This window comes from Somniosus microcephalus, unplaced genomic scaffold (genome assembly GCF_052327205.1).
Source record: "Somniosus microcephalus isolate GS21.2 unplaced genomic scaffold, FLI_Smic_1.0 unresolved_chr3, whole genome shotgun sequence".
In the NCBI taxonomy this organism is placed as follows: domain Eukaryota; kingdom Metazoa; phylum Chordata; class Chondrichthyes; order Squaliformes; family Somniosidae; genus Somniosus; species Somniosus microcephalus.
Genome location: NW_028225181.1, coordinates 24,033,885 through 24,058,689, shown reverse-complemented (window position 1 = coordinate 24,058,689; position 24,805 = coordinate 24,033,885). Strand labels below are relative to the sequence as shown.

Here is a 24,805-nt window from a genome sequence, read left to right as displayed (position 1 = left end):
GTCGGGGAGGGCGCTGGATGGAAGAAGAGCAAGCAGCATCATGTGACAAACGTAGATATGGAAAACCAAGCGATTCTGGGTGTGCCAGTGATGTCTCTTCTTTTCCGTTCACTTCCAGGGTTGTTCTGCTCCAGTCGATCCTTCTCTGTACACTGGTGACCCTTTCGGAGCAACATCACAAACCCGATGACCAACTCCAGGCAGACGGTCAGTCAGTTTAACATGCAGGACAGCTGTGGCTTAGTTGGTCGCTCCCTGTCTCTAGCCTTCGAGTCAGAAAGGTCACGGGTCAGAGGGTCATTGCTGAGGGAGCGCCTCACTGTCAGAGGGTCAGTGCTGAGGGAGCGCCTTACTGTGGGAGGGGCAGTGTTGAGGGAGCGCTGCACTGTCAGAGGGTGAGAGGTGAGGGAGCACTGCACTCTCAGAGGGGCTGTACCGAGGGAGCGCGGCACTGTCAGACGGTCAGTACTGAGGGAGTGCCTCACTGTCGGAGGGTCAGTGCGGAGGGAGTGCCTCACTGTCGGAGGGGCAGTACTGAGGGAGCGCTGCCCTGTCAGAGGGGCAATACTGAGGGAGCGCTGCACTGTCAGAGGGGCAGTACTGAGGGAGCGCTGCACTGTTGGAGGGGCAGTACTGAGGGAGTGCCTCACTGTCAGAGCGGCAGTACTGAGGGAGCGCCTCACTGTCAGAGGGGCAGTACTGAGGGAGAGCCTCACCGTCAGAGTGTCAGTGCTGAGGGAGTGCCTCACTGCCAGAGGGGCAGTACTGAGGGAGCGCTGCATTGTCAGAGGGTGAGAGGTGAGGGAGCACTGCACTGTCGGAGGGGCAGTACTGAGGGAGCCCTGCATTGTCGGAGGGGCAGTACTGAGAGAGCGCTGCACTGTCGGAGAGGCAGTACTGAGGGAGGGCTGCACTGCTGCAGGGTCAGTACTGAGGGAGCACTGCACTGTCGGAGGGACAGTGCTGAGAGAGGGCTGCACTGTCAGAGGCGCAGTACTGAGGGAGCGCTGCACTGTCAGGGGGCAATACTGAGGGAGTGCTGCACTGTCGGAGGGGCAGTACTGAGAGTCACTGCACTGTCAGAGGGGCAGTACTGAGGGAGCACTGCACTGTCGGAGGGGCAGTGCTGAGAGAGGGCTGCACTGTCAGAGGCGCAGTACTGAGGGAGCGCTGCACTGTCAGGGGGCAATACTGAGGGAGTGCTGCACTGTCGGAGGGGCAGTACTGAGAGTCACTGCACTGTCAGAGGGGCAGTACTGAGGGACTGCTGCACTGTCGGAGGGGCAGTACTGAGGGAGCGTTGCACTGTCGGAGGGGCAGTCCTGAGGGAGCGCTGCACTGTCGGAGGGGCAGTACTGGAGGAGTGCTGCACTGTCAGAGGGACGGTACTGAGGGAGGGGCAGGCGAAGGGGGGGGATACGAAATTCGTGTGACTGCTGTACTAAATCTATCTCAACACTTGCCCTCCTCCAGTTCACTGCGGTGTCCCAGAAAAGATCGCACACGGTCACTTCGACTACCTGACCGCCCTTGACGAAAACTCTTACTTGGCAGTCATCAAGTACGACTGTGACCACCCCATCTATTCCCTCGCAAACAGTAATGAAGGTGAGTTCTGCGTTTCTCTCTGTGAGGGTTGGGTTGAGGGGAGGGTCTTTCCTTGTCCTGGGTGGAGGGGAGGGTATGAGTGGGGTGTGTTAGTCTTCAGCTGAATGATGAGACGTTGGGTGGGCCACCTTCATCAGGAACTCACGCCCTCCCCTCCGTTGGACCTCCCCCACTCCCCCCACACCTCCTTCCATCTCTCCACTCCCTTCCCCCTCCCTCCTCAATCTCAAGTCCTGGGCTCTCGTGGTACAGGTTGGGAATGTGATTCTTCAGGGAAATGCTAGCTGGTGTAGTCCCTGCTGTCACACTCTCTGTCTCACCTTCTCACCCTCTCTCTCCATTCCACCTCTATCACTCCCCACCCTCCCCCTCACTCCCACCTCCCCACCTTCTCCCATATCCCTCACTACCCCCTCCTCACGTTCTCCCCATATCCCTCGCTCCCACCTCCCCACCTTCTCCCCATAACCTTCACTCCCACCTCTTCACCTTCTCTCCATATCCCTCACTCCCACCTCCCCACCTTCTCCCCATATCCCTCACTCCCACCTCCCCACCTTCTCCCCATATCCCTCACTCCCACCTCCCCACCTTCTCCCCATATACTCACTCCCACCTCCCCACCTTCTCCCCATATCCCACACTCCCACCTCCCCACCTTCTCCCCATATCCCTCACTCCTACCTCCCCACCATCTCCCATATCCCTCACTCCCACCTCCCCACCTTCTCCCCATATCCCTCACTCCCACCTCCCCACCTTCTCCCCATATCCCTCACTCCCACCTCCCCTCCTTCTCCACATATCCCTCACTCCTACCTCCCCACCTTCTCCCATATCCCTCACTCCCACCTCCCCACCTTCTCCCCATATCCCTCACTCCCACCTCCCCACCTTCTCCCCAAATCCCTCACTCCCACCTCCCCACCTTCTCCCCATATCCCTCACTCTCCCCTCTTCACCTCCTCCCCATATCCCTCACTCCCACCTCCCCACCTTCTCCCCATATCCCTCACTCCCACCTCCCCACCTTCTCCCCATATCCCTCACTCCCACCTCCCCACCTTCTCCACATATCCCTCACTCCTACCTCCCCACCTTCTCCCCATATCCCTCACTCCCACCTCCCCACCTTCTCCCCATATCCCTCACTCCCACCTCCTCACCTTCTCCCATATCCCTCACTCCCACCTCCCCACCTTCTCCACATATCCCTCACTCCCACCTCCTCACCTTCTCCCATATCCCTCACTCACACCTCCCCACCTTCTCCCCATATCCCTCACTCCCACCTCCCCACCTTCTCCCCATATCTCTCAATCCCACCTCCCCACCTTCTACCCAAATCCCTCACTCCCATCTCCCCACCTTCTCCCCATATACTTATCTCCCACCTCCCTACCTTCTCCCCAAATCCCTCAATCCCACCTTCTCTCCCTATCCTTGAATTCAGTCTCTCTCCACAAATAGATCTAATTGGTTCTTAAACCCCATTACACTTTAATGCCTCAGTATCCTTCCCTGTTAACTCACTGAAACAATCAGTGACACTTTGGGTGACATTCCATCTTGAGGAAGATACCAGGAAAGAGTTAGAGAGAGGTGGGTGGTGGGGGAGGGTGGGTGGGGGTGGTGGGGGGAGAAGGAATACTAAAGTTATTGAGTTTGTGGCACAGAATGTGTTAGAATTATGCAGTCGTGGGGTGTGGCCATGAGGGGAGGAAAGCATCTGTGACGCCTCCCATGGTCAAACGACCATGTCAAATTCATGAGATTGGAGGGGGCGAGGGGCGAGGGTTGAGGGGGATGAAAGAGATTTGTGCGTGAGATGCGGTGGGGGTCTGATGAGTGAACGTTTCTCTAAACTCTGGTCTCTTCCCCTCCTGCAGCTGTCTACGTCTGCACAGAGCAGAACAGGTGGAAAAACGCAGTGTTGGGAGACAGGCCCCCGGAGTGCCACAAGGGTAAGCAAGAGACCGCACTCAACACATGGCCAGTGAGCCCTACCGCCTTGCTCCGGAAGTCTCACCAGCACTGGCCCCAGCTGGAATACTGTGTCCAATTCAGGAGCACCGCACATTAGGAAGGATGTCCAGCCCTCGGAGAGGGTGTGGAGGAGATTTACCAGAATGGTACCAGGGGATGAGGGGCTTGAGTTACGTGGAGAGACTGGAGAAGCTTGGGTTGTTCTCCTTAGAGCAGAGAAGGTTAAGGGGAGATTTACCAGAATGGTACCAGGGGATGAGGGGCTTGAGTTACGTGGAGAGTCTGGAGAAGCTGGGATTGTTCTCCTTGGAGCAGAGAAGGTTCAGGGGAAATTTACCAGACTGGTACCAGGGGATGAGGGGCTTGGGTAACGTGGAGAGTCTGGAGAAGTTGGGATTGTTCTCCTTGGAGCAGAGAAGGTTCAGGGGAAATTTACCAGGCTGGTACCAGGGGATGAGGGGCTTGAGTTATGTGGATAGACTGGAGAAGCTGGGATTGTTCTCCTTGGAGCAGAGAAGGTTCAGGGGAAATTTACCAGACTGGTACCAGGGGATGAGGGGCTTGGGTAACGTGGAGAGTCTGGAGAAGTTGGGATTGTTCTCCTTGGAGCAGAGAAGGTTCAGGGGAAATTTACCAGGCTGGTACCAGGGGATGAGGGGCTTGAGTTATGTGGATAGACTGGAGAAGCTGGGATTGTTCTCCTTGGAGCAGAGAAGGTTAAGGGGAGATTTACCAGAATGGTACCAGGGGATGAGGGACTTGAGTTACGTGGAGAGTCTGGAGAAGCTGGGATTGTTCTCCTTGAAGCAGAGAAGGTTAACGGGAGATTGACCAGAATGGTACCAGGGGATGAGGGGCTTGAGTTACGTGGAGAGTCTGGAGAAGCTGGGATTGTTCTCCTTGGAGCAGAGAAGGTTAAGGGGAGATTTACCAGAATGGTACCAGGGGATGAGGGGCTTGAGTTACGTGGAGAGACTGGAGAAGCTGGAATTGTTCTCCTTGGAGCAGAGAAGGTGAAGGGGAGATTGACCAGAATGGTACCAGGGAATGAGGGGCTCGAGTTACGTGAGAGACTGGAGGAGCTGGGGTTGTTCTCCTTAGAGCAGAGAAGGTTAAGGGGAGATTGACCAGAATGGTACCAGGGGATGAGGGGCTTGAGTTACGTGGAGAGACTGGAGAAGCTGGGGTTGTTCTCCTTGGAGCAGAGACGGTTAAGGGGAGATTGACCAGAATGATACCAGGGGATGAGGGGCTTGAGTTACGTGGAGAGACTGGAGAAGGTGGGATTGTTCTCCTTGGAGCAGAGACGGTTAAGAGGATATTTGATAGATGTGTTCAAAATCATGAAGGGCTTTGATAGAGTAAATAAGGAGAAACTGTTTCCAGTGGCAGTAGAATTGGTAACCAGAGGACACAGATTGAAGTTCATTGGCAAAAGAGCCAGATGGAGAAGATGAGGAGAAATATTTTTACGCAGCGAGTTGTTACGGTCTGGAATGCATTGCCTGAAAGGACGCTGGAAGCAGATTCAATAGTAAGTTTCAAAAGGGAAATTGGATGAATACTTGAAGTGGGGACAGAGCAGGGGAGTGGGACTAATTGAATAGCTCCAGCAAAGAGCAGGCACAGGCACGACGGGCCGAATGGCCTCTTACTCTGCAGTATCACACCATTTGCTTATCCCAGAGAGAGTCTTGCCATCGAGAGAGTTTATAGAGGGAATGTTGGACAGCGCATTTCATCTTTTAAGCACAATTATAACAGCCACTAATAAATCCAAGAAGGAATTCAGGAGAAACTAGGGTTACAGATCACCAAAAGTAGTGACGCAGGTTAATAGGAGCACAGAAAGCAAACCAAGCACTGGGGTTCATTTCTAGAGCGATTAAATTGAAAAGGAGATAACTTATGTTAAACTTATATACAAGCTTGGTTAGATCACACTTGGAGCACTGTGCACAGATCTGGTCTCTGTATACCTTGGTTAGACCACACTTGGAGCACTGTGCACAGTTCTGGTCTCTGTATACCTTGGTTAGACCACACTTGGAGCACTGTGCACAGTTCTGGTCTCTGTATAACTTGGTTAGATCACACTTGGAGCACTGTGCACAGTTCTGGTCTCTGTATACCTTGGTTAGACCACACTTGGAGCATTGTGCACAGTTCTGGTCTCTGTATACCTTGGTTAGACCACACTTGGAGCACTGTGCACTGTTCTGGTCTCTGTATACCTTGGTTAGATCACACTTGGAGCACTGTGCACAGATCTGGTCTCTGTATACCTTGGTTAGACCACACTTGGAGCACTGTGCACAGTTCTGGTCTCTGTATAACTTGGTTAGACCACACTTGGATCACTGTGCACAGTTCTGGTCTCTGTATACCTTGGTTAGACCACACTTGGAGCACTGTGCACAGTTCTGGTCTCTGTATGCCTTGGTTAGACCACACTTGGAGCACTGTGCACAGTTCTGGTCTCTGTATACCTTGGTTAGACCACACTTGGAGCACTGTGCACAGTTCTGGTCTCTGTCTACCTTGGTTAGACCACACTTGGAGCACTGTGCACAGTTCTGGTCTCTGTATAACTTGGTTAGACCACACTTGGAGCGCTGTGCACAGTTCTGGTCTCTGTATACCTTGGTTAGACCAAACTTGGAGCATTGTGCACAGTTCTGGTCTCTGTATACCTTGGTTAGACCACACTTGGAGCACTGTGCACTGTTCTGGTCTCTGTATACCTTGGTTAGACCACACTTGGAGCACTGTGCACAGTTCTGGTCTCTGTATGCTTTGGTTAGACCACACTTGGAGCATTGTGATCAGTTCTGGTCTCTGTATACCTTGGTTAGACCACACTTGGAGCACTGTGCACAGTTCTGGTCTCTGTATAACTTGGTTAGATCACACTTGGAGCACTGTGCACAGTTCTGGTCTCTGTATGCTTTGGTTAGATCACACTTGGAGCACTGTGCACAGTTCTGGTCTCTGTATGCTTTGGTTAGATCACACTTGGAGCACTGTGCACAGTTCTGGTCTCTGTATGCTTTGGTTAGACCACACTTGGAGCATTGTGCTCAGTTCTGGTCTCTGTATACCTTGGTTAGATCACACTTGGAGCACTGTGCACAGTTCTGGTCTCTGTATGCTTTGGTTAGATCACACTTGGAGCACTGTGCACAGTTCTGGTCTCTGTATGCTTTGGTTAGACCACACTTGGAGCATTGTGCTCAGTTCTGGTCTCTGTATACCTTGGTTAGACCACACTTGGAGCACTGTGCACAGTTCTGGTCTCTGTATACCTTGGTTAGACCACACTTGGAGCACTGTGCACAGTTCTTGTCTCTGTATACCTTGGTTAGATCACACTTGGAGCACTGTGCACAGTTCTGGTCTCTGTATAACTTGGTTAGACCACACTTGGAGCACTGTGCACAGTTCTGGTCTCTGTATACCTTGGTTAGACCACACTTGGAGCACTGTGCACTGTTCTGGTCTCTGTATACCTTGGTTAGATCACACTTGGAGCACTGTGCACAGTTCTGGTCTCTGTATACCTTGGTTAGACCACACTTGGAGCACTGTGCACAGTTCTGGTCTCTGTATACCTTGGTTAGATCACACTTGGAGCACTGTGCACAGTTCTGGTCTCTGTATACCTTGGTTAGACCACACTTGGAGCACTGTGCACAGTTCTGGTCTCTGTATACCTTGGTTAGATCACACTTGGAGCACTGTGCTCAGTTCTGGTCTCTGTATACCTTGGTTAGACCACACTTGGAGCACTGTGCACAGTTCTGGTCTCTGTATACCTTGGTTAGACCACACTTGGAGCATTGTGCACAGTTCTTGTCTCTGTATACCTTGGTTAGATCACACTTGGAGCACTGTGCACAGTTCTGGTCTCTGTATAACTTCGTTAGACCACACTTGGAGCACTGTGTACAGTTCTGGTCTCTGTATACCTTGGTTAGACCACACTTGGAGCACTGTGCACAGTTCTGGTCTCTGTATACCTTGGTTAGACCACACTTGGAGCACTGTGCACAGTTCTGGTCTCTGTATACCTTGGTTAGATCACACTTGGAGCACTGTGCTCAGTTCTGGTCTCTGTATACCTTGGTTAGACCACACTTGGAGCACTGTGAACAGTTCTGGTCTCTGTATACCTTGGTTAGACCACACTTGGAGCATTGTGCACAGTTCTTGTCTCTGTATACCTTGGTTAGATCACACTTGGAGCACTGTGCACAGTTCTGGTCTCTGTATACCTTGGTTAGACCACACTTGGAGCACTGTGCACAGTTCTGGTCTCTGTATGCCTTGGTTAGATCACACTTGGAGCACTGTGCACAGTTCTGGTCTCTGTATACCTTGGTTAGACCACACTTGGAGCACTGTGCACTGTTCTGGTCTCTGTATACCTTGGTTAGATCACACTTGGAGCACTGTGCACAGTTCTGGTCTCTGTTTACCTTGGTTAGACCACACTTGGAGCACTGTGCACAGTTCTGGTCTCTGTATACCTTGGTTAGATCACACTTGGAGCACTGTGCACAGTTCTGGTCTCTGTATACCTTGGTTAGACCACACTTGGAGCACTGTGCACAGTTCTGGTCTCTGTATACCTTGGTTAGATCACACTTGGAGCACTGTGCACAGTTCTGGTCTCTGTATAACTTGGTTAGACCACACTTGGAGCACTGTGCACAGTTCTGGTCTCTGTATACCTTGGTTAGATCACACATGGAGCACTGTGCACAGTTCTGGTCTCTGTATACCTTGGTTAGACCACACTTGGAGCACTGTGCACAGTTCTGGTCTCTGTATACCTTGGTTAGACCACACTTGGAGCACTGTGCACAGTTCTGGTCTCTGTATACCTTGGTTAGATCACACTTGGAGCACTGTGCTCAGTTCTGGTCTCCATATGCCTTGGTTAGACCACACTTGGAGCACTGTGCACAGTTCTGGTCTCTGTATACCTTGGTTAGACCACACTTGGAGCACTGTGCACAGTTCTGGTCTCTGTATACCTTGGTTAGACCACACTAGGAGCACTGTGCACAGTTCTGGTCTCTGTATACCTTGGTTAGATCACACTTGGAGCACTGTGCACAGATCTGGTCTCTGTATACCTTGGTTAGACCACACTTGGAGCACTGTGCACAGTTCTGGTCTCTGTATACCTTGGTTAGATCACACTTGGAGCACTGTGCACAGATCTGGTCTCTGTATACCTTGGTTAGACCACACTTGGAGCACTGTGCACAGTTCTGGTCTCTGTATACCTTGGTTAGATCACACTTGGAGCACTGTGCACAGATCTGGTCTCTGTATACCTTGGTTAAACCACACGAGGAGCACTGTGCACAGTTCTGGTCTCTGTATACCTTGGTTAGACCACACTTGGAGCATTGTGCACAGTTCTGGTCTCTGTATACCTTGGTTAGATCACACTTGGAGCACTGTGCACAGTTCTGGTCTCTGTATACCTTGGTTAGACCACACTTGGAGCACTGTGCACAGTTCTGGTCTCTGTAGAACTTGGTTAGACCACACTTGGAGCACTGTGCACAGTTCTGGTCTCTGTATACCTTGGTTAGACCACACTTGGAGCATTGTGCACAGTTCTGGTCTCTGTATACCTTGGTTAGATCACACTTGGAGCACTGTGCACAGTTCTGGTCTCTGTATACCTTGGTTAGACCACACAAGGAGCACTGTGCACAGTTCTGGTCTCTGTATACCTTGGTTAGACCACACTAGGAGCACGGTGCACAGTTGTGGTCTCTGTATACCTTGGTTAGACCACACTTGGAGCACTGTGCACAGTTCTGGTCTCTGTATACCTTGGTTAGACCACACTTGGAGCAATGTGCACAGTTCTGGTCTCTGTATGCCTTGGTTAGATCACACTTGGAGCACTGTGCACAGTTCTGGTCTCCATATGCCTTGGTTAGACCACACTTGGAGCACTGTGCACAGTTCTGGTCTCCATATACCTCGGATAGACCACACTTGGAGCACTGTGCACAGTTCTGGTCTCTGTATGCCTTGGTTAGATCACACTAGGAGCACTGTGCACAGTTCTGGTCTCTGTATACCTTGGTTAGATCACACTTGGAGCACTGTGCACAGTTCTGGTCTCTGTATAACTTAGTTAGACCACACTTGGAGCACTGTGCACAGTTCTGGTCTCTGTATGCCTTGGTTAGATCACACTTGGAGCACTGTGCACAGTTCTGGTCTCTGTATGCTTTGGTTAGACCACACTTGGAGCATTGTGCTCAGTTCTGGTCTCTGTATACCTTGGTTAGACCACACTTGGAGCACTGTGCACAGTTCTGGTCTCTGTATGCTTTGGTTAGACCACACTTGGAGCATTGTGCTCAGTTCTGGTCTCTGTATACCTTGGTTAGATCACACTTGGAGCACTGTGCACAGTTCTGGTCTCTGTATACCTTGGTTAGATCACACTTGGAGCACTGTGCACAGTTCTGGTCTCTGTATGCTTTGGTTAGATCACACTTGGAGCACTGTGCACAGTTCTGGTCTCTGTATGCTTTGGTTAGACCACACTTGGAGCATTGTGCTCAGTTCTGGTCTCTGTATACCTTGGTTAGACCACACTTGGAGCACTGTGCACAGTTCTGGTCTCTGTATACCTTGGTTAGACCACACTTGGAGCACTGTGCACAGTTCTTGTCTCTGTATACCTTGGTTAGATCACACTTGGAGCACTGTGCACAGTTCTGGTCTCTGTATAACTTGGTTAGACCACACTTGGAGCACTGTGCACAGTTCTGGTCTCTGTATACCTTGGTTAGACCACACTTGGAGCACTGTGCACTGTTCTGGTCTCTGTATACCTTGGTTAGATCACACTTGGAGCACTGTGCACAGTTCTGGTCTCTGTATACCTTGGTTAGACCACACTTGGAGCACTGTGCACAGTTCTGGTCTCTGTATACCTTGGTTAGATCACACTTGGAGCACTGTGCACAGTTCTGGTCTCTGTATACCTTGGTTAGACCACACTTGGAGCACTGTGCACAGTTCTGGTCTCTGTATACCTTGGTTAGATCACACTTGGAGCACTGTGCTCAGTTCTGGTCTCTGTATACCTTGGTTAGACCACACTTGGAGCACTGTGCACAGTTCTGGTCTCTGTATACCTTGGTTAGACCACACTTGGAGCATTGTGCACAGTTCTTGTCTCTGTATACCTTGGTTAGATCACACTTGGAGCACTGTGCACAGTTCTGGTCTCTGTATAACTTGGTTAGACCACACTTGGAGCACTGTGCACAGTTCTGGTCTCTGTATACCTTGGCTAGACCACACTTGGAGCACTGTGCACTGTTCTGGTCTCTGTATACCTTGCTTAGATCACACTTGGAGCACTGTGCACAGTTCTGGTCTCTGTTTACCTTGGTTAGACCACACTTGGAGCACTGTGCACAGTTCTGGTCTCTGTATACCTTGGTTAGATCACACTTGGAGCACTGTGCACAGTTCTGGTCTCTGTATACCTTGGTTAGACCACACTTGGAGCACTGTGCACAGTTCTGGTCTCTGTATACCTTGGTTAGTTCACACATGGAGCACTGTGCACAGTTCTGGTCTCTGTATACCTTGGTTAGACCACACTTGGAGCACTGTGCACAGTTCTGGTCTCTGTATACCTTGGTTAGACCACACTTGGAGCACTGTGCACAGTTCTGGTCTCTGTATACCTTGGTTAGATCACACTTGGAGCACTGTGCTCAGTTCTGGTCTCCATATGCCTTGGTTAGACCACACTTGGAGCACTGTGCACAGTTCTGGTCTCTGTATACCTTGGTTAGACCACACTTGGAGCACTGTGCACAGTTCTGGTCTCTGTATACCTTGGTTAGATCACACTTGGAGCACTGTGCACAGATCTGGTCTCTGTATACCTTGGTTAGACCACACTTGGAGCACTGTGCACAGTTCTGGTCTCTGTATACCTTGGTTAGATCACACTTGGAGCACTGTGCACAGATCTGGTCTCTGTATACCTTGGTTAGACCACACTTGGAGCACTGTGCACAGTTCTGGTCTCTGTATACCTTGGTTAGATCACACTTGGAGCACTGTGCACAGATCTGGTCTCTGTATACCTTGGTTAAACCACACGAGGAGCACTGTGCACAGTTCTGGTCTCTGTATACCTTGGTTAGACCACACTTGGAGCATTGTGCACAGTTCTGGTCTCTGTATACCTTGGTTAGATCACACTTGGAGCACTGTGCACAGTTCTGGTCTCTGTATACCTTGGTTAGACCACACTTGGAGCACTGTGCACAGTTCTGGTCTCTGTATAACTTGGTTAGACCACACTTGGAGCACTGTGCACAGTTCTGGTCTCTGTATACCTTGGTTAGACCACACTTGGAGCATTGTGCACAGTTCTGGTCTCTGTATACCTTGGTTAGATCACACTTGGAGCACTGTGCACAGTTCTGGTCTCTGTATACCTTGGTTAGACCACACAAGGAGCACTGTGCACAGTTCTGGTCTCTGCATACCTTGGTTAGACCACACTAGGAGCACGGTGCACAGTTCTGGTCTCTGTATACCTTGGTTAGACCACACTTGGAGCACTGTGCACAGTTCTGGTCTCTGTATACCTTGGTTAGACCACACTTGGAGCACTGTGCACAGTTCTGGTCTCTGTATGCCTTGGTTAGATCACACTTGGAGCACTGTGCACAGTTCTGGTCTCCATATGCCTTGGTTAGACCACACTTGGAGCACTGTGCACAGTTCTGGTCTCCATATACCTCGGATAGACCACACTTGGAGCACTGTGCACAGTTCTGGTCTCTGTATGCTTTGGTTAGATCACACTAGGAGCACTGTGCACAGTTCTGGTCTCTGTATACCTTGGTTAGATCACACTTGGAGCACTGTGCACAGTTCTGGTCTCTGTATGCCTTGGTTTGACTACACTTGGAGCAATGTGCACGGTTCTGGTCTCTTTATGCCTTGGTTAGAACACACTTGGAGCACTGTGCACTGTTCTGGTCTCTGTATACATTGGTTAGACCACACTTGGAGCACTGTACACAATTCTGGTCTCTGTATACCTTGGTTAGACCACACATGGAGCACAGTGCACAGTTCTGGTCTCTGTATACCTTGGTTAGACCACACTTGGAGCATTGTGCACAGTTCTGGTCTCTGTATACCTTGGTTAGACCACACTTGGAGAACTGTGCACAGTTCTGGTCTCTGTATACCTTGGATAGACCACACTTGGAGCACTGTGCACTGTTCTGGTCTCTGTATACCTTGGTCAGACCACACTTGGAGCATTGTGCACAGTTTTGGTCTCTGTATACCTTGGTTAGACCACACTTGGAGCACTGTGCACAGTTCTGGTCTCTGTATGCCTTGGTTAGACCAAACTTGGAGCACTGTGCACAGTTCTGGTCTCTTTATGCATTGGTTAGACCACACTTGGGGCACTGTGCACAGTTCTGGTCTCTGTATACCTTGGTGAGATCACACTTGGAGCACTGTGCACAGTTCTGGTCTCCATATACCTTGGTTAGACCGCACTTGGAGCATTGTGCACAGTTCAGGTCTCCATATACCTTGGGTAGACCACACTTGCAGCACTTTGCACAGTTCTGGTCTCTGTATACCTTGGTTAGACCACACTTGGAGCACTGTGCACAGTTCTGGTCTCTGTATGCCTTGGTTAGATCACACTTGGAGCACTGTGCACAGTTCTGGTCTCTGTATACCTTGGTTAGATCACACTTGGAGCACTGTGCACAGTTCTGGTCTCCATATGCCTTGGTTAGACCACACTTGGAGCACTGTGCACAGTTCTGGTCTCTGTATGCCTTGGTTAGATCACACTTGGAGCACTGTGCACAGTTCTGGTCTCCATATGCCTTGGTTAGACCACACTTGGAGCACTGTGCACAGTTCTGGTCTCCATATACCTCGGATAGACCACTCTTGGAGCACTGTGCACAGTTCTGGTCTCTGTATGCCTTGGTTAGATCACACTAGGAGCACTGTGCACAGTTCTGGTCTCTGTATACCTTGGTTAGATCACACTTGGAGCACTGTGCACAGTTCTGGTCTCTGTATGCCTTGGTTAGACCACACTTGGAGCAATGTGCACGGTTCTGGTCTCTTTATGCCTTGGTTAGACCACACTTGGAGCACTGTGCACCGTTCTGGTCTCTGTATACCTTGGTTAGAACACACTTGCAGCACTGTGCACTGTTCTGGTCTCTTTATACCTTGGTTAGACCACACTTGGAGCACTGTACACAATTCTGGTCTCTGTATACCTTGGTTAGACCACACGTGGAGCACAGTGCACAGTTCTGGTCTCTGTATACCTTGGTTAGACCACACTCGGAGCACTGTGCACGGTTCTGGTCTCCGTATACCTTGGTTAGACCACACTTGGAGAACTGTGCACAGTTCTGGTCTCTGTATACCTTGGATAGACCACACTTGGAGCACTGTGCACTGTTCTGGTCTCTGTATACCTTGGTCAGACCACACTTGGAGCATTGTGCACAGTTTTGGTCTCTGTATACCTTGGTTAGACCACACTTGGAGCACTGTGCACAGTTCTGGTCTCTGTATACCTTGGTTAGACCACACAAGGAGCACTGTGCACAGTTCTGGTCTCTGTATACCTTGGTTAGACCACACTAGGAGCACGGTGCACAGTTCTGGTCTCTGTATACCTTGGTTAGACCACACTTGGAGCACTGTGCACAGTTCTGGTCTCTGTATACCTTGGTTAGACCACACTTGGAGCACTGTGCACAGTTCTGGTCTCTGTATGCCTTGGTTAGATCACACTTGGAGCACTGTGCACAGTTCTGGTCTCCATATGCCTTGGTTAGACCACACTTGGAGCAATTTGCACAGTTCTGGTCTCCATATACCTCGGATAGAACACACTTGGAGCACTGTGCACAGTTCTGGTCTCTGTATGCCTTGGTTAGATCACACGAGGAGCACTGTGCACAGTTCTGGTCTCTGTATACCTTGGTTAGATCACACTTGGAGCACTGTGCACAGTTCTGGTCTCTGTATGCCTTGGTTAGACGACACTTGGAGCAATGTGCACGGTTCTGGTCTCTTTATGCCTTGGTTAGACCACACTTGGAGCACTGTGCACGGTTCTGGTCTCCGTATACCTTGGTTAGACCACACTTGGAGCATTGTGCACAGTTCTGGTCTCTGTATACCTTGGTTAGACCACACTTGGAGAACTGTGCACAGTTCTGGTCTCTGTATACCTTGGACAGACCACACTTGGAGCACTGTGCACTGTTCTGGTCTCTGTATACCTTGGTCAGAGCACACTTGGAGCATTGTGCACAGTTTTGGTCTCTGTACACCTTGGTTAGACCACACTTGGAGCACTGTGCACAGTTCTGGTCTCTGTCTGCCTTGGTTAGACCAAACTTGGAGCACTGTGCACAGTTCTGGTCTCTGTATGCATTGGTTAGACCACACTTGGGGCACTGTGCACAGTTCTGGTCTCTGTATACCTTGGTGAGATCACACTTGGAGCACTGTGCGCAGTTCTGGTCTCCATATACCTTGGTTAGACCACACTTGGAGCATTGTGCACAGTTCTGGTCTCTGTATACCTTGGTTGGACCACACTTGGAGCACTGTGCACAGTTCTGGTCTCTGTATGCCTTGGATAGACCACACTTGGAGCACTGTGCACAGTTCTGGTCTCTGTATACCTTGGTTAGACCACACTTGGAGCACTGTGCACAGTTCTGGTCTCTGTATGCCTTGGTTAGATCACACTTGGAGCACTGTGCACAGTTCTGGTCTCTGTATACCTTGGATAGACCACACTTGGAGCACTGTGCACTGTTCTGGTCTCTGTATACCTTGGTCAGACCACACTTGGAGCATTGTGCACAGTTTTGGTCTCTGTATACCTTGGTTAGACCACACTTGGAGCACTGTGCACAGTTCTGGTCTCTGTATGCCTTGGTTAGACCAAACTTGGAGCACTGTGCACAGTTCTGGTCTCTGTATGCATTGGTTAGACCACACTTGGGGCACTGTGCACAGTTCTGGTCTCTGTATACCTTGGTGAGATCACACTTGGAGCACTGTGCACAGTTCTGGTCTCCATATACCTTGGTTAGACCACACTTGGAGCATTGTGCACAGTTCAGGTCTCCATATACCTTGGGTCGACCACACTTGCAGCACTTTGCACAGTTCTGGTCTCTGTATACCTTGGTTAGACCACACTTGGAGCACTGTGCACAGTTCTGGTCTCTGTATGCCTTGGTTAGATCACACTTGGAGCACTGTGCACAGTTCTGGTCTCTGTATACCTTGGTTAGATCACACTTGGAGCACTGTGCACAGTTCTGGTCTCCATATGCCTTGGTTAGACCACACTTGGAGCACTGTGCACAGTTCTGGTCTCTGTATGCCTTGGTTAGATCACACTTGGAGCACTGTGCACAGTTCTGGTCTCCATATGCCTTGGTTAGACCACACTTGGAGCACTGTGCACAGTTCTGGTCTCCATATACCTCGGATAGACCACTCTTGGAGCACTGTGCACAGTTCTGGTCTCTGTATGCCTTGGTTAGATCACACTAGGAGCACTGTGCACAGTTCTGGTCTCTGTATACCTTGGTTAGATCACACTTGGAGCACTGTGCACAGTTCTGGTCTCTGTATGCCTTGGTTAGACCACACTTGGAGCAATGTGCACGGTTCTGGTCTCTTTATGCCTTGGTTAGACCACACTTGGAGCACTGTGCACCGTTCTGGTCTCTGTATACCTTGGTTAGAACACACTTGCAGCACTGTGCACTGTTCTGGTCTCTTTATACCTTGGTTAGACCACACTTGGAGCACTGTACACAATTCTGGTCTCTGTATACCTTGGTTAGACCACACGTGGAGCACAGTGCACAGTTCTGGTCTCTGTATACCTTGGTTAGACCACACTCGGAGCACTGTGCACGGTTCTGGTCTCCGTATACCTTGGTTAGACCACACTTGGAGCATTGTGCACAGTTCTGGTCTCTGTATACCTTGGTTAGACCACACTTGGAGAACTGTGCACAGTTCTGGTCTCTGTATACCTTGGATAGACCACACTTGGAGCACTGTGCACTGTTCTGGTCTCTGTATACCTTGGTCAGACCACACTTGGAGCATTGTGCACAGTTTTGGTCTCTGTATACCTTGGTTAGACCACACTTGGAGCACTGTGCACAGTTCTGGTCTCTGTATACCTTGGTTAGACCACACAAGGAGCACTGTGCACAGTTCTGGTCTCTGTATACCTTGGTTAGACCACACTAGGAGCACGGTGCACAGTTCTGGTCTCTGTATACCTTGGTTAGACCACACTTGGAGCACTGTGCACAGTTCTGGTCTCTGTATACCTTGGTTAGACCACACTTGGAGCACTGTGCACAGTTCTGGTCTCTGTATGCCTTGGTTAGATCACACTTGGAGCACTGTGCACAGTTCTGGTCTCCATATGCCTTGGTTAGACCACACTTGGAGCACTGTGCACAGTTCTGGTCTCCATATACCTCGGATAGACCACACTTGGAGCACTGTGCACAGTTCTGGTCTCTGTATGCCTTGGTTAGATCACACTAGGAGCACTGTGCACAGTTCTGGTCTCTGTATACCTTGGTTAGATCAAACTTGGAGCACTGTGCACAGTTCTGGTCTCTGTATGCCTTGGTTAGACGACACTTGGAGCAATGTGCACGGTTCTGGTCTCTTTATGCCTTGGTTAGACCACACTTGGAGCACTGTGCACGGTTCTGGTCTCCGTATACCTTGGTTAAACCACACTTGGAGCATTGTGCACAGTTCTGGTCTCTGTATACCTTGGTTAGACCACACTTGGAGAACTGTGCACAGTTCTGGTCTCTGTATACCTTGGATAGACCACACTTGGAGCACTGTGCACTGTTCTGGTCTCTGTATACCTTGGTCAGAGCACACTTGGAGTTTTGTGCACAGTTTTGGTCTCTGTACACCTTGGTTAGACCACACTTGGAGCACTGTGCACAGTTCTGGTCTCTGTCTGCCTTGGTTAGACCAAACTTGGAGCACTGTGCACAGTTCTGGTCTCTGTATGCATTGGTTAGACCACACTTGGGGCACTGTGCACAGTTCTGGTCTCTGTATACCTTGGTGAGATCACACTTGGAGCACTGTGCACAGTTCTGGTCTCCATATACCTTGGTTAGACCACACTTGGAGCATTGTGCACAGTTCAGGTCTCCATATACCTTGGGTAGACCACACTTGCAGCACTTTGCACAGTTCTGGTCTCTGTATACCTTGGTTAGACCACATTTGGAGCACTGTGCACAGTTCTGGTCTCTGTATACCTTGGTTGGACCACACTTGGAGCACTGTGCACAGTTCTGGTCTCTGTATGCCTTGGATAGACCACACTTGGAGCACTGTGCACAGTTCTGGTCTCTGTATACCTTGGTTAGACCACACTTGGAGCACTGTGCGCAGTTCTGGTCTCTGTATGCCTTGGTTAGATCACACTTGGCGCACTGTGCACAGTTCTGGTCTCTGTATACCTTGGTTAGATCACACTTGGAGCACTGTGCACAGTTCTGGTCTCCATATGCCTTGGTTAGACCACACTTGGAGCACTGTGCACAGTTCTGGTCTCTGTATGCCTTGGTTAGATCACACTTGGAGCACTGTGCACAGTTCTGGTCTCCATATGCCTTGGTTAGACCACACTTGGAGCACTGTGCACAGTTCTGGTCTCCATATACCTCGGATAGACCACTCTTGGAGCACTGTGCACAGTTCTGGTCTCTGTATGCCTTGGTTAGATCACACTAGGAGCACTGTGCACAGTTCTGGTCTCTGTATACCTTGGTTAGATCACACTTGGAGCACTGTGCACAGTTCTGGTCTCTGTATGCCTTGGTTAGACCACACTTGGAGCAATGTGCACGGTTCTGGTCTCTTTATGCCTTGGTTAGACCACACTTGGAGCACTGTGCACCGTTCTGGTCTCTGTATACCTTGGTTAGAACACACTTGCAGCACTGTGCACTGTTCTGGTCTCTTTATACCTTGGTTAGACCACACTTGGCGCACTGTACACAATTCTGGTCTCTGTATACCTTGGTTAGACCACACGTGGAGCACAGTGCACAGTTCTGGTCTCTGTATACCTTGGTTAGACCACACTTGGAGCACTGTGCATGGTTCTGGTCTCCGTATACCTTGGGTAGACCACACTTGGAGCATTTTGCACAGTTCTGGTCTCTGTATACCTTGGTTAGACCACACTTGGAGAACTGTGCACAGTTCTGGTCTCTGTATACCTTGGATAGACCACATTTGGAGCACTGTGCACTGTTCTGGTCTCTGTATACCTTGGGCAGACCACACTTGGAGCATTGTGCACAGTTTTGGTCTCTGTATACCTTGGTTAGACCACACTTGGAGCACTGTGCACAGTTCTGGTCTCTGTATACCTTGGTTAGACCACACTTGGAGCACTGTGCACAGTTCTGGTCTCTGTATACCTTGGTTAGATCAGACTTGGAGCACTGTGCACAGTTCTGGTCTCTGTTTCCCTTGGTTAGACCGCACTTGGAGCACTGTGCACAGTTCTGGTCTCTGTATGCCTTGGTTAGACCACACTTGGAGCACTGTGCACAGTTCTGGTCTCTGTATGCCTTGGTTAGATCAAACTTGGAGCACTGTGCACAGTTCTGGTCTCTGTATACCTTGGTTAGATCACACTTGGAGCACTGTGCACTGTTCTGGTCTCTGTATGCCTTGGTTAGATCACACTTGGAGCACTGTGCACGGTTCTGGTCTCTGTATGCCTTGGTTAGACCACACTTGTAGCACTGTGCACTGTTCTGGTATCTGTATGCCTTCGTTAGATCACACTCGGAGCACTGTGCACAGTTCTGGTCTCTGTATACCTTGGTTAGACCACACTTGGAGCACTGTGCACAGTTCTGGTCTCTGTATACCTTGGTTAGATCACACTTGGAGCACTGTGCACAGTTCTGGTCTCTGTATGCATTGGTTAGATCACACTTGGAGCACTGTGCATGGTTCTGGTCTCTGTATGCCTTGGTTAGACCACACTTGGAGCACTGTGCACTGTTCTGGTCTCTGTATACCTTGGTTAGACCACACTTGGAGCACTGTGCACAGTTCTGGTCTCTGTATGCCTTGGTTAGACCACACTTGGAGCACTGTGCACAGTTCTGGTCTCTGTATGCCTTGGTTAGATCACACTTGGAGCACTGTGCACAGTTCTGGTGTTCTGTATACCTTGGTTAGATCACACTTGGAGCACTGTGCACAGTTTTGTTCTCCATATACCTTGGTTGGAACACTCTTGGAGCACTGTGCACAGTTCTAGTCTCCATATACCTTGGTAAGACCACACTTGGAGCACTGTGCACAGTTCTGGTCTCCATATACCTTGGATATGACACACTTGGAGCACTGTGCACAGTTCTAGTCTCCATATACCTTGGATAGACCACACATGGAGCACTGTGCACAGTTCAGGTCTCCATATACCTTGGTTAGACAACACTTGGCATACTGTGCACAGTTCAGGTCTCCATTTACCTTGGTAAGACCACACTTGGAGCACTGTGCACAGTTCTGGGCTCCATATACCTTGGATAGACCACACTTGGCATACTGTGCGCAGTTCAGGTCTCCATATACTTTGGGTAGACCACACTTGGTGCCCTGTCTACTGTTCTGGTCTCATATTACCAAAAGGATATTACATAGAGGCACTGGAAAAGTTGCAAAAGTGATTTACTTGTCTGATAACAGACTGAGAGGTTACGCCTATCAGGAAAGACTGAACAGGCTGGGGCTCTTTTCTCTAGAAAAGACATGACGCAGGGGTGACCTGATAGAGGTCTTTAAAATGATGAACGGCGTTCAATATGATAGATGTAGAGAAGATGTTTCTACTTGTGAGGGAGTCCAAAACTAGGAACCATCAATATAAGATAGTCACTAATAAAACCAATTGGGAATTCAGGAGAGACCTCTTTACCCAGAGAGGAATGAGAATGTGGAACTCGTTACCACAGGGAGAGGTTGAGGTGAATCGCCTTTAAGGTGAAGCCAGATAAACACATGAGAGAGAAAGGACTAGAAGGATAGGGTGAGATGAAGTAGGGGTGGGAGGAGACTTGCGTGGAACATTAACACCGGCATGGTCCAGTTGGGCCGACTGGCCTGTTTCGGCGTAGTTCTAGACAAAGACGGTTTGGATCAGTAATGCTCTGTATGGGATCTGCTCCCGATGAGGATTTTGTCCTTACTGAATTTGACCTTTTCTCTCAGCCAAGTGTGACTTTCCCAGGGACATCGAGCATGGTCATTATGATTATGTGACGACCCACGGACAGAGGACATATCTCTCCGCGATCAAGTACGTCTGCAACCCAAACTACCATGAGAAGCATTTCAGTGACGAGGGTGAGTTTGGAACTGGTTATTAAAGGATCAGGGCCTCATCACGTTGAAAGATTCTCCTCGAAGTCACTAACACTCTCTCTCTCTCTCTCTCTCTCTCTCTCACTCTCTCGCCTCTGACTCACAAGGTCGTGGGTTCGAGTGCCCAAGGTCCAGAGACTCGAGCCCCGAACTCTCAGGCATGATACTCCCCGGTACCCAGTACTGAGGGAGCACTGTACCATTGGAGGGGCAGCACTGAGGGAGCGCTGCACTGTCGGAGGGGCAGTACTGAGGGAGCGCTGCACTGTCGGAGGGGCAGTACTGAGGGAGCGCTGCACTGTCGGAGGGGCAGTACTGAGGAAGCGCTGCACTCTCGGAGGGGCAGTAATGAGGGAGCGCTGCGCTGTCGGAGGGGCAGTACTGAGGGAGTGCTGCGCAGTCAGAGGGGCAGTACTGAGGGAGCGCTGCACTGTCAGAGGGGCAGTACTGAGGGAGCGCTGCACTGTCGGAGGGGCAGTACTGAGGGAGCGCTGCACTGTCGGAGGGGCAGTACTGAGGGAGCACTGCACTGTCGGAGGGGCAGTACTGAGGGAGCACTGCACTGTCGGAGGGGCAGTAATGAGGGAGCGCTGCGCTGTCGGAGGGGCAGTACTGAGGGAGTGCTGCGCTGTTGGACGGGCAATACTGAGGGAGTGCTGCACAGTCGGATGGGGTATTGCTGAGGTAACACTGCGCTGTCGGAGGGGCAGTACTGAGGGAGCACTGCACTGTTGGAGGGGCAGTACTGAGGGAGTGCTGCACTGTCAGAGGGGCAGTACAGAGGGAGCGCTGCACTGTCGGAGGGGCAGTACTGAGGGAGTGCTGCACTGTCAGAGGGGCAGTACAGAGGGAGCGCTGCACTGTCGGAGGGGCAGTACTGAGGGAGCGCTACACTGTTGGAGGGGCAGTACTGAGGGAGCGCTGCACTGTCGGAGGTGCAGTTCAGAGGGAGTGCTGCGCTGTCAGAGGGGCAGTGTTGAGGGAGCGCTGCACTGTCAGAGGGGCAGTACTGAGAGTGCGCTGCACTCTCGGAGGGGGAGTGGAAAGGGGAGAGAGAAGGAGAGAGGGAGAGCGTTATAGAGAGAGGGAAGGCGAGAGGACGTGGGAAGGGAGTTAGCAGGAGAGAGAGGGAGGGATAGAGAGTAGTAAGGAGAGAAGGAGAGGGAAGGAGAGAGGGAGAGGGAAGGGAGCGAAGGAGAGAGGGAGTGGGAAGGAGAAGAGGAAATGAGTATGAGGGAGAGGGAGGGAGAGAGGGAGGGAGGGATTGGGAAGAATGGAGGGAGACAAAGGGATATGGAAGAAGGAGGTAGGAGAGAGGGAGGAGAAAGGGAGGGAACAAGATAGGGAGAGAGGAGAGAGAGGGAAGGAAAGAGGGAGTGGGAGAGAAGAAACTGGAGTGGGAGAGAGGGAAAGGCTGAGTGAGATGGAAGGAGAGATAGAAGGAGGGAGGTGTAAATGGAGAGGTTGGGAGTCAAGGGGAGGGAGGGAGAGGGAGGGATGAAGAGAAAGAGAGGGAGAAGAGTAGAGCAGAAGAGGTAAAGGAGAGGGGAGCAGAGAGAGGGAGAGGGCAAGAGGGAGAGGGAGAGGGAAGGAGAGAAGAGTGGATGAAGGTGTGTTGTAATTAAGCTGGGTTCTGAGCTCAGTCTTATTCCCTCCCCAGGAGTGTATGTGTGCACAATCGAAGGCAAATGGAAGAACACGGACATGGGGGAAGAACTCCCAGGGTGTGAGAAAGGTAATGTTCCACATTTCACCAACATGTGCAGATCAGAGGCAGTCTAGGACCCCGTTTAAAGAGGGTGTCTCTCCATCAGGGACCCCTTTTAAAGAGGGAGTCTCTCCATCAGGGACCCCTTTTAAAGAGGGAGTCTCTCCATCAGGGACCCCTTTTAAAGAGGGAGTCTCTCCATCAGGGACCCCTTTTAAAGAGGGAGTCTCTCCATCAGGGACCCCTTTTAAAGAGGGAGTCTCTCCATCAGGGACCCCTTTTAAAGAGGGAGTCTCTCCATCAGGGAACCCTGTTAAAGAGGGAGTCTCTCCATCAGGGACCCCTTTTAAAGAGGGAGTCTCTCCATCAGGGACCCCTTCTAAAGAGGGAGTCTCTCCATCAGGGACCCCTTTTAAAGAGGGAGTCTCTCCATCAGGGACCCCTTTTAAAGAGGGAGTCTCTCCATCGGGGACCCCTTTTAAAGAGGGAGTCTCTCCATCAGGGAACCCTGTTAAAGAGGGAATCTCTCCATCAGGGACCCCTTTTAAAGAGGAAGTCTCTCCATCAGGGAACCCTGTTAAAGAGGGAATCTGTCCATCGGGGACCCCTTTTAAAGAGGGAGTCTCTCCATCAGGGACCCCTTTTAAAGAGGAAGTCTCTCCATCAGGGAACCCTGTTAAAGAGGGAATCTGTCCATCGGGGACCCCTTTTAAAGAGGGAGTCTCTCCATCAGGGACCCCTTTTAAAGAGGGAGTCTCTCCATCAGGGAACCCTGTTAAAGAGGGAGTGTTGCGATCGGAGTCCTCCCCATGTGACGAGTCTGGAGTTGACGAACTCCTTCACGTTTTGCCTCCTCCTCCTCACCCTGCATTCTTTCTCACTCTCTCTCTCTCTCTCTCCCCCTCTCCCCTCTCTCAGTGGTGTGTGGCCAACCGCTGGAGGAGCTGCACGTCATCCAGAGGATAGTGGGCGGAAGATTCGTGCTCCATGGGGCCTCTCCCTGGAGCGTCCTGCTGGAGAACCTGGAGGGGAAGCTGAGCAACGGAGCCCTGCTCAACCACCGCTGGGTGCTGAGCAGCTACCACGCCGTGCATAGCAACCACACCGCAGAGGAGATCGAGGCTGGGCTGAAGGTGTACGTGGGAGTGGAGGACCGGAGGGAGGTCAACGCCGCTCACCAGGTGCACAGCGAGCGCATCTTCTACCAACCCAGGGAGGTAAACACACCTGAGTATTGGGCCGACATCGCCCTGATCAAGCTCAAGGAGGAGATAGTCTTCGGCAACCACATCATGCCCGTCTGTCTGCCCGAGCACAACTACGCTGAGGAGGGCAAGCTGGGTTTCGTGGCTGGCTGGGGGATGGGGGTAACCTATGTGGCCCCCACCCACCTGCGCTACGTCGCTTTGCCCGTGGTCAACACCACCGAGTGCCAGCACTACTTCGAGGAGCACCACCCGCACCTGTTCCCCGATGACTTCAAAACCTACAGCTTCTGCACGGGGCCGTCGCAGCTTGAGGAGAACCTCTGCGACAGAGACTGCGGGGCACCCTTCGTGGTCAATGACAACGGCACCTTCTACGTGGCCGGGGTCGTCTCCTACGACAAGCCCTGCAGGGTAGGAACGTACGCCGTTTACACCAATGTCTTTAAGATCCTCACCTGGATCAACGCGGTCATTACTAATTATTGAGCAGCTCTCATTCCGTCTAATTGTGTCCGCCCAATCCATTGATCATATCTCCATCTATCTGTGTCCACAATCCATTGATCATATCTCCAATTATCTGTGTCCACAATCCATTGAACATATCTCCATCTATCTGTGTCCACAATCCATTGAACATATCTCCATCTATCTGTGTCCACAATCCATTGATCATATCTCCATCTATCTGTGTCCACAATCCATTGATCATATCTCCATCTATCTGTGTCCACAA

General features: G+C 50.9%; 1 protein-coding gene across 1 annotated transcript in view; it reads left to right on the top strand.

Annotated features, from left to right (window-relative positions):
* LOC147091320 (haptoglobin-like) overlaps nt 1-24,578 on the top strand; it is a 35,193-nt gene extending 10,615 nt beyond the window's left edge. The window contains exons 2-7 of the mRNA XM_085976739.1: nt 119-207; nt 1,474-1,608; nt 3,498-3,572; nt 21,001-21,135; nt 22,814-22,888; nt 23,780-24,578. Of these exons, the coding sequence (XP_085832865.1) occupies nt 119-207; nt 1,474-1,608; nt 3,498-3,572; nt 21,001-21,135; nt 22,814-22,888; nt 23,780-24,555 (1,285 nt within the window). The 3' untranslated portion in view covers nt 24,556-24,578. The remainder of the gene's footprint in view (nt 1-118; nt 208-1,473; nt 1,609-3,497; nt 3,573-21,000; nt 21,136-22,813; nt 22,889-23,779) is intronic.
* Nucleotides 24,579-24,805: the final 227 nt, after the last annotated feature.